Raw genomic sequence first — 9,555 nt, 5'->3', positions numbered from 1 at the left:
AAAAAGCTTATGCATTTAAGGATAAGTCACAGCTCCCAGGTCCAAGATGCATAGCTTCACAAGAGTTTTCAATTAAAGTATTATTTTTCTTTAAATTTGAATACTACTTACGCAGCCAAGAATTCTTCATCAATTATTCTGTGCTACAAATATTTCATAAAATCAACACTGACAAAAATCAGTCAACTGACTCAAGTTCATGATTAACACGTTTATCCAAGTCCATGATCTGAGACCCCTTAAAAGCTACCAATGCTGTCCGAAGTTAATAACCCTGAGAAGCCAGGATAACGAGGCTTGTACATCGTTCTGCTGAATGAATGCTAAGAAAAGCACTTCCCCCTTCTTCCTATTCCACCCCCGAGAAAACAAACAACAAAAAAAAATCAGGAAGAGTCAACAGCTGGACTGGAGGATAGCACATAAGCACACTATTTATGAGCAGCAAGTGCTAACAACTTAAACCCCCAAGTTCCAGGAAAAAAGTCATCCAAACCATGTTGCACCACTTTAAATTCCCCACTGGCACAGTATGTTTGACACTGCAAAAACTATGACATGAGTGGTTGGGGGCATACTGCCTATACTGTCTTACAGAAAAGCACAAGGAAATTAGGCTTGACCTGAAAAAATCCACTTATGAGAACAATTCTGGAAAGGGATTATTTCCACAGGTGTTAAAAAAATAAAATATAATCTAAATACACACAATTCAAATTAATCCCAGCCAGTCAGGGAGCTCAGGGTCCTCCTTCCACTCTTCACACAAGCACTCTAAAGGACCCAATTTCCTTCCTTAAAGTGTCTCTAAAGTATCACTACTCATCTGCATCCGAGATCCCTTCCCAAATGTTACAGAAGACTGAACCAGTCAGTTTTATCTGGTCAGAACAGACTGATCAGAAGTCAGTATTTTTATCATCTTCCTGAAGACACCAAAGAAGATTTTTCTGAAAGTTTAGCAAGTTGAAGATGGTTTAGAGATAAGTAGGTTGTGGTTTTGGAAAAAAAAAAAAAAAAAAAGGAAGAAGACTTAAAAACTTTGCATGTAAAGACGATGCCTTGTTCTACATCACTGCAAATCTGTTTTTCTAGCGGTCTTGTGCTTTAACACCACCTAATGGCTAAATGATGTATCGCTATCCAAAGTGCTTAAGCAGCATTATTAGTGATACAGCTTTGTGTTTTTTTTTGTTTTTTTAAATATCCATATAAGCCTTATAGCTCTGCAGCAAGACAGACTTTAGCTCATCTATTGTTTCTTAGTTTTGTTTCGTACAGCTACATATAGTACTTAAGAGGCTAGCAGACTCTTTGAAATGCAGATGTTCTCAACATGCACAAATCCCAAGCACCGGCATGTGAAAATATTCCTCCCTCCCACCCCAGCCCACCCACAGCAGTAACTCTGGCCTTGCTACTTTAAGGAATAAAGGAAAACTACCTTAAGGTTTACAAATAAAACATGGTCCACAAAGTGATAAACCAGCCCTTCTGCTGGCAAAAGCAAGGTCTGCAAAGAAATGCATAGCTAAATGTAGTAAAACATGACACAGAATGAAGTGTTAGATTCTCCAGCCTTCCTTCTCCAACAGTTTTAAGAGTGTAGCCAAATGTCTCCTCCTCTGAAGTCCACTGAAGCCCTTCCTCAGGTTTAGCTAGAAAAGCAGCTAAGAACCCACTTGAAAGCAATGTGCTTTCTTCTTTAGGATGGGCGTATTGCTTCTACAGCATTTCCAGTTCCTGCTGTGGCAGACTGAAGTACTAAAATCCAAACATTATACCTGGAAACACTCCTTACTTGCATGGACAAATTTAGAGGTACACACAGCAAAACTTTAGAACCGTTCTGAGGCACAAAGTTTTTCAGCAGTGAATATTAAGCAGAAAACAAACCTAAACAAAATGTATGACAAGGTTCGGGTTATTATGTGCCCCTAGTACTATCATGAAACCATTACATTATAGACCTTACGTTAACACGTGCCCAGGTAAGCAAGTTAGGACAATGGTTAAGATACTCCAGGCAAATAAAGGGAACCTTTTTAACTGCCCTGCAGTTTAAATCTTCAGATGCATCTTGTTGAGGAATAATGAAATTTGAAAGGTGGAAGGAAACACCATCTTTTTTTTCTGCCTATAGTAACCTACATTTTTAAAATGTATATCCGTAAGATGTCTGGCTCTGAACTTTGTATTCAGAGAGATGAAACAGTTGGAAAAATCTGCATTAGAACTTGACATTTAGTATACTGCGATTTCAAATAAAGCTTTAAAATTACATTCTTCTCAATACTACAAAGATACATGCCACCAAGATCCACTGTTACGTTAAAGTGATGATTTGATATGAACCATTTTCTTGGGATGGTACTTTAGCTTCTGTTGTTGTTCTGGGTTTTGGTGGCCATTCTGGATCAACCATCAGTTCCTGAGCTAGATGCATATACTTGGCTTTTGGCGCCTTCTCTCTGCAACCAAACAGGGAAGAAAGGAAACACACTCCACAGCGATCCACAGCCTCCTGCAGAAGTGAACATATTTTAAAGTTAGATTATCATAGAAAAAAAAATAATGCAACAATACAGTAAATAACTAGAAAAAAAAACTAGTATTTTAGCTTCTAAGTTACTGTGCCATTGTCACATGGGATGTAGAAAATATAGTAAAGAAGCTCTTCCGTTGGGTCATCCCTTCTACAATACAGTACCAATGACATTTTAAAAACATCAAGAAAATACAAGTATTCTGTAACTAAGGTCACCAACAGCTTTCATGCATATTTTAGAATAGTTTTAATGAATACAGCTAAAACAACAACCATTAAGTGATTCTTACTATTGAAGAGTATCAGCCTAGTCTAGAAAATTAAGTCAAATTCTGAGTCTCAAAACTCTGTTTAGTTGAAGGCATTCAGCCAGCCACAAGAGGCAGAATTTAACTTGCTGATACAGTGAGACCTGACGGTGTATTCAATAATAGTAAAGAAGCCCCATAGGCAGGTAAAATCCTTATTAAAGACTTCAGTATTCTCTTGGTCCTTAATACATATAATTTAACTAGCTGGAGAAAAACACTATTCCTCATTCTCAGGACTGGACTCCTCTCACTTCCCAGACAGCACCTACAGTCTGTATAGCTGACATTTTAATGGAGAGACGTTCTCTATTGTCTTCTTCATGCTCTGAATATAAATCTATAAACCAGTGAACTAAACCAGAGTCTTAAGTGTAACTTTCATTCTTCAGTGAGCACACATCAACTTGTTCTCCAACAGCCTCAAAAAGGCAAGCGCACTCCTGAAGTGAATACATTTAATAAAATGTAGTGCTACTGAATACACCATTGTAATGCTTAGCAAGAACACATGTACAACCAGCTAAGAGCGGTAAGTCAGAGGCTTAAAAAACAAAAAGCTAGTTTATACATAATTCACACACATTTCCTTCACATATTAATGACAGAAGGACAGACTCAACTAAAATTCATGGTCACCTGAAAAGCAAAAGCTAAGACCTGAATTCTCCTAAACTATCTGGGGTAGTAATAAAGTACTCTAACCTACCCACTTTCTTTGTTTCATTTTTACCTGCTGTAAATTACTGCTCTCACAGTGTTCTAAGATACTAAATCAAATTCATTTAATAAAGAACTGGGTTAGACCCAGAGTCAGCAGTTCTGCTTCAATGCACATCAAGATACTTCCAGCCCTATCATGCCAATCTGTGACAATGCAAACGAAACTTGCTAACATGCAAACTGATGATAAAGTGGGGAAAGTCTTAAAGGCAGTCCTCTGGGTTTGCTTCTCGATTCTCGAAAAACAGAGCTGTACCAACAAGGAGAGAAACACAAAACCAGAAACCTTTCCTTTTAATACCCAAGTTAGAGAAATCTAAACAATCTTAAGCTTAAGATAAAACAGACACATAGATCTTAAAAAGACAAAACTGAATTAATGGGCATGCACTCAAATGATGACAGCAAAATACTAGTCTCCAACCTGAGGCGGCTGGGGTATGGTGAGGCGATATTCTCCTTGTTTGTCTCGATTGAACACAACCTTCCAAAGGATCATATCAAGGAGGACAGTCTGTGAGACATTGCAGTGAGTAGGAAGAATTAAAAAAATTTATGACCATTGGTTGTTAGTGTGCACATTACAAATAAAACCTGAAATAGCGTGTTAAGGATAGACTACTTCAGTGTCAGGCAAAACAGAGCTTACGTTGTCAGTACTTTGTGATAAACATTTTCAAGTGCTGACATGAGATTAAGAATATGAACACATACTTTAAAACAATAGCAGTAATGACCAAAACTGCATCCACCACTACAAGTAAAAATCATTAATTCATGTTGTTAACGTGCTTCAGTACTCTAAAAAAACCATGAAGCACCACAGACTTTAGTCCTTAAAGCCATTTCCCCTCAAACCATCTTTAACATTACAGCATACTTCATCCTATAGCTGTGCTTTGTCTGTCTGTTTTAAACCCTTGGCTTTCACGGAAATGCTTTCTGTGTGGTAAAGCCGAGCCATCGGTAGGAATTCTGGTGGCTCTAGCAGCTTCACCAGTAGGAGCTGTTCTGGATTTTGGAAAAGAGGGAGGAAGTCAAACAGTACGCTCTGTACATATGGTTATTTTCATATGACTGTGTGGGTGCACTTCAGAGCCTTGAACAAATCTAGCCATACAGGTGTGAACCTGCGTCTTCCAAGGCCTTAAGTCTATGACTCTCTGATCTTCAGACAGAATCTGTGTTTGACATCTGAGTAACTTCTGCCATTGAAGAAGTGAGCTGATTGACTAGACTTCTATAATGGGCTTTAATGCCTGGTAGGAACAATGTGCATATGTTGCAAATCTAGTCTGGCATCCACACGGAAAGAGCAAAAGCTTCACACAGCATTTTGGTAAGTAGGTTTGGAACAACCACATTTGGAAATAACTCCTGCTGTAGAAACAACTGAAAAACTACACACAAGCAGGGACAAAAGCATCCAACTGGGAAGCCTGACAAAAGAAGTGATCGAATCCTTCCCTGTATCTCATCATTATGAGGCTCTTGAGGGACCAAAGAATTAGTCTGAGCAGAACCAAGTATAGGTGATACACCTTCAGAGTCCACTGTTAAAAGAAATAATATGCCAAGAGCAGCTTTTCCTTGATACTCAGAATGCGGACTGTTGCACTCAATAGCTCTGTAGTGAAAAGTCTGAGAAGAAAACGCAGGCAGGGACACAAGGCCAGGAGGGCAATGAGCTTTGCTGGACGCAAAGGAACAAAACAGACTGCAATTCCTACATGACAAACTGGAGCTAATGACTTGGCTCCACATGAAAAAGCTTCAGGAAGCCCAGAGTAGTACACTTAGAGGTGGACAAATACAGTTCAAAAGGTGGGACATAAGAAGGCTGAAATTATGGAAGGCGAAGTGTGCACTGTAAAACTAGGTGTGGGATTTGAGGATCACTAGACAGGACTAGAACACTAAGCAAGTTTTCCAACGACACTAAATTGAGAGGAGCTGTTGAGTCCCCTCTCTTTGACTAAACAAAGCACTAACACAGCAGCGAAAGTGGAAGAAACAGGCTTTTAAGTCAAATGCAGCATGTCCCAAACAATATCACAAATGCCAAATTTTACAATTCTACTCCACTACTAAATTATGGGCAACAAGATAAATAGGAAATTCCTCATAAAAGAAATATGACAATTCATCCCACCAGTTTTGCTAATGAAAGTAACTAAAATGTTGTAAGATACCAGCTAAAACTTGCAGAGGAAGAAGAGAGTCTGGGGTTTGAAATACTTTGTGAAAGCAATGCTTTACAGGAAATATATTGCTTAGATCATGCATATTAGCAACTCCAAAGTTTACAGACGGATGTGGCTACCAACAAGGCCCAGGAACAGAACCTTACGAACATTTAAGCCAGAGGAGAATCACTTGTCCTCAAGAGACATGTGCTAATATGTGGAGGGAACACACTGTGCTAGATCAGACTTTCTACTAGAAAGGGAAAGGGAACAGGGAAGGGAAAAAGTGTCAGTCTAGGAGGTTTAAAATTTATCAGAAAACCAAAAAGCCATGATTCTGCAGCTTCAGAATAACTATATATATTTGCAGAGATGGCAACATACACAAAATTCAACAAACAAAAAGGGAGGTAAAGAAGAAAACTAAGAGTTTAGTAGCACAAAAAAATGGAAGCATGAAAGGGCACGTAAGGGAAGGCTCCATCACAAACAGGGTTAAAGTAACTACAGAACAATCTTAGAAAGGCACAGGATCATTAAAGAAAGATAAATTTGAAAGCAACAAGGCAAAGTCCAAATAATTTAGTATCTACTGTCAAGTCTTTTGGAAAAGACAGGTTATCACTTACATGAAAGCAATGAAATATATGTTCCTATCAGGAAGAATGTAATAGCATACATTGCACATTATACTAGGAACACATTTTGATCTCAAAGCCTTGATCACTTTTAATAAAGTATTCTCAAAACTTTGGTTGATGCTACTTTTAATGTTGTGAACAGAAGGGAAAACTCGGTCAACTGGAAAAAATATTAATGCTGTAGTAATCTTCAAAGGCCAAAGGGGTATGATCCAAGCAAACATTATGCTGGTTACCTTGATAGCAATCTCTCACATAGTAATAGAAACACTGACTAGAAGGCACAGATAATATTATATAGTAAAAATGTATACTTGTAGTAAGTACTAGATAATGTTAAAAGGCTTTTTCATCTTGCAGAAGAAAAATAATAACTAATGGCTGCAGCCAAAAAAACGAATATATTCAGGTTGGAAATAAGGCATCATTTTATCAGGAAGAACTAACCACAGGAGTAAATGACTAGCTTTGCATCCAGACTTCCTAGAAGATGTGTCTCTCTTAAGATAGATTCTCGGAAACAACATAGGTGTACCTGGACAAAAAGCAGGGAATGTTTCTGCCCGTGTTAACTCTTGAATCACAGCAGAGGAGGTTAAAATATCCTGAATGACTGACTTTGGACAAGATCAGGGCTGAAAAATGCAAATCTGCACAAACTTCTGCACTTAGACCAGATTAGATTGACAAGTTATATAGACCAACCTGCATTATTCTGAACATTAAGCTATGTTCATGTTCCGATTGAATGAAGATAGGCTCCCATAATGATTTTATATAGTAATATGTTATTCCAACTTGATTTAATGCAGCAAATAAATATGCAGAGCATTCTCCTATGAACTAGTTGAAATAAATTAAGTTTTTCCTTGTGACTAAAAAGGATTTTAAAGTTATGCTTCTAACATGGAAAACACTGACACCATAAATCCAGCCTGGAAGGATGTTTTTAGAAATGTAAACCTAGAAAGAAAACAGTGGTCCAAAACAGTGGTCCACTTCCACTGATGTCCTGTGAAAAAGAAACCTTCTAAACAAAAGACAAACCAAGCCCCTAAGAAAAACACTTAATAGAAAAGGATTTTTTTTTCCATTTGAATTTCTTACCTCTGTCAACACGGATACAGCTGCATTGATGATAACAATGAAGAGAATTGTTAGGCGCCACTCATATGGCACACACATGAGCTGTGAAAAAAGTTGCCAGAGGTTAACACCGGAAACACTGAAAAACTTATTCAAAACTGACTCCAAGTTATGGATTCATATGCACATGTAAATATGTAAGTGCATATGCACATAAACCCAGATGTATTAAAACATATTAATACTTAATGCAAGTCCATTAGGTTATATTGCTTCTCATTCTTGTCTCCCTGAGAACATTTTAATGCCTTTAATCACTCATCCAGTTGGAAATTCAATGTGAAGTTTTATCAAAAAAGTGGGACGCTAATTTAAGCATTTCAATCGTCTCTCTACATACTGATTTTGAGTAAATTACCTCCCCTCCCACACAGATTAGAAGTTAAAACTCTAAAGGGTCAGGTTTGCTCAAGAGGCAGCCAGCCAGTTATCCCAGGAAGTACCTGCATATCTGCTGAATCTTACCTCAAAAAATGTGTCAATAGATTCAACGGGATGCAACATGATGAAAAATATGAATACATAAAGAACTATCACAGAAGTAACAAACAGAACTGTAAAAAAAAAAAAAAAAACAAACATTTTATTGAGAACATCCCGCAGTCAGAGTTTGACAGTTCTTATATATATCATAGGTTTGCTCTCTAAATATCAGCATCTAAACCTCACGAAGGTGCTTTCTTCCCACAACACAAGCTATGCTAATAGTCATAGAGACAGAACAAAAAAGGACTTAAGCATCTACTTGCAAGAGTTGGGCTTTTTTAAATTATTTTTTGGTTTTGTTTGATTTTCTTTTGAACCAGGTTAAGACCACAAACCCAGAGTGATTTAGGAGAAAACTCACAGCAAGCTTTCAGCTAAGTAACTCCATCATCCCTCTCCCAAAGTACTTTATCCTCTCCTTATTGGTGGAATATGTATATATATACACAAATATATATATATATATATATATATATAAAAACATACACAGCCTTATATCTTTGTCCCTAGTTATGCAGCAAGTCATAGGCAAACAAAAATATTTGTTAATAGACCACAACTAAGCACACAACTTTCTACTGAGCAGTTTTCCCCAGTTTGTTACAGTTAAGCTTAAAACAAAGCTATGAGTTCAAGATTCTGAAGATTCTCAAGATTCAGCTAATTATTAAAATATACCAGATATGTTTTCAAAAGAATTATAAGAACATTAGCAAACAAATAGCAAGAAAATACCGCAAATGTACAGGCCAACCAATTTAACATTAGATTATTGCAAAAAGCAAAGAGTTCAGTCATATCAACCTGCCAGAAATGCCTTGAGTCAACAAGAAAACTTCAGACAGTGCCATGGCCCTGCCTGCGTTTACAGGATTTCCCAGCTGCATTCTCTTTAAAAGTATATTATATATAATTAACTTTGAAGACATAGATATTCTTGTCTTATACAAACAAAACAACTATTACACCATTGTTTAATACTTCCTTATTTCTGTCTGTGATTACCAGAGGACAATTGTACTATGTTCTTCTAGGAACCCTATTCCTGCTGAAGCGGCACATCAGAACTGTACGCAAGCCATGGATGAGTAACTGTAAAGTAATTCACTTGGAGTTTTACTTGGCTGTCTATAATAAGATAACATCTTATATATAGCTGTATATAACAAGAAAGGACTTACAATTTTTGTAGCATGGTTGTCTAAAGGGCTTTCCTTTAGAAAAGACAATTGCCACTATGAGGTACTGAAAACTGGATATAAAAAACAAAGTTGTGTTTTCATAATTTTTAATTTTATGTTCATCTTGAGTCTCATTCCCATCATGTGCAGAGCTGGTGTTTGTGGCATCCAATATATTACATGCACTACAATAGAAACATTTAACACTGAGTTAAGGAGAAAAGGCAAACAAGGCTGAATTGTAGTCATTAATAAAAGAAATGGCAGAACAAATTACTGCAGTAGTTAAAAAAGCATATCCTTGAACACCAATACTCGTAATAAGAATTAAACTCA

General features: G+C 37.1%; 1 protein-coding gene across 3 annotated transcripts in view; it reads right to left on the bottom strand.

The window, feature by feature from the left end:
- Window positions 1-1,187: 1,187 nt before the first annotated feature.
- The window catches only part of ATP13A3 (ATPase 13A3), a 54,971-nt gene continuing 46,603 nt past the window's right edge, over window positions 1,188-9,555 (bottom strand). For 2 of the 3 annotated variants that reach the window (XM_035334335.1, XM_035334334.1), the window contains exons 30-34: window positions 9,220-9,404; window positions 8,018-8,106; window positions 7,514-7,594; window positions 4,004-4,093; window positions 1,188-2,524 (exon numbers count right to left, since the gene is read on the bottom strand). In XM_035334335.1, the coding sequence (XP_035190226.1) occupies window positions 2,327-2,524; window positions 4,004-4,093; window positions 7,514-7,594; window positions 8,018-8,106; window positions 9,220-9,404 (643 nt within the window). In that variant the 3' untranslated portion in view covers window positions 1,188-2,326. The remainder of the gene's footprint in view (window positions 2,525-4,003; window positions 4,094-7,513; window positions 7,595-8,017; window positions 8,107-9,219; window positions 9,405-9,555) is intronic. The other variant, XM_035334336.1, reaches the window with a different exon arrangement.

Source organism: Oxyura jamaicensis, chromosome 9, assembly GCF_011077185.1.
Source record: "Oxyura jamaicensis isolate SHBP4307 breed ruddy duck chromosome 9, BPBGC_Ojam_1.0, whole genome shotgun sequence".
NCBI lineage: Eukaryota > Metazoa > Chordata > Aves > Anseriformes > Anatidae > Oxyura > Oxyura jamaicensis.
Note: the sequence above shows the minus strand (reverse complement) of the source record. Positions and strands in the feature narration are given on the sequence as shown.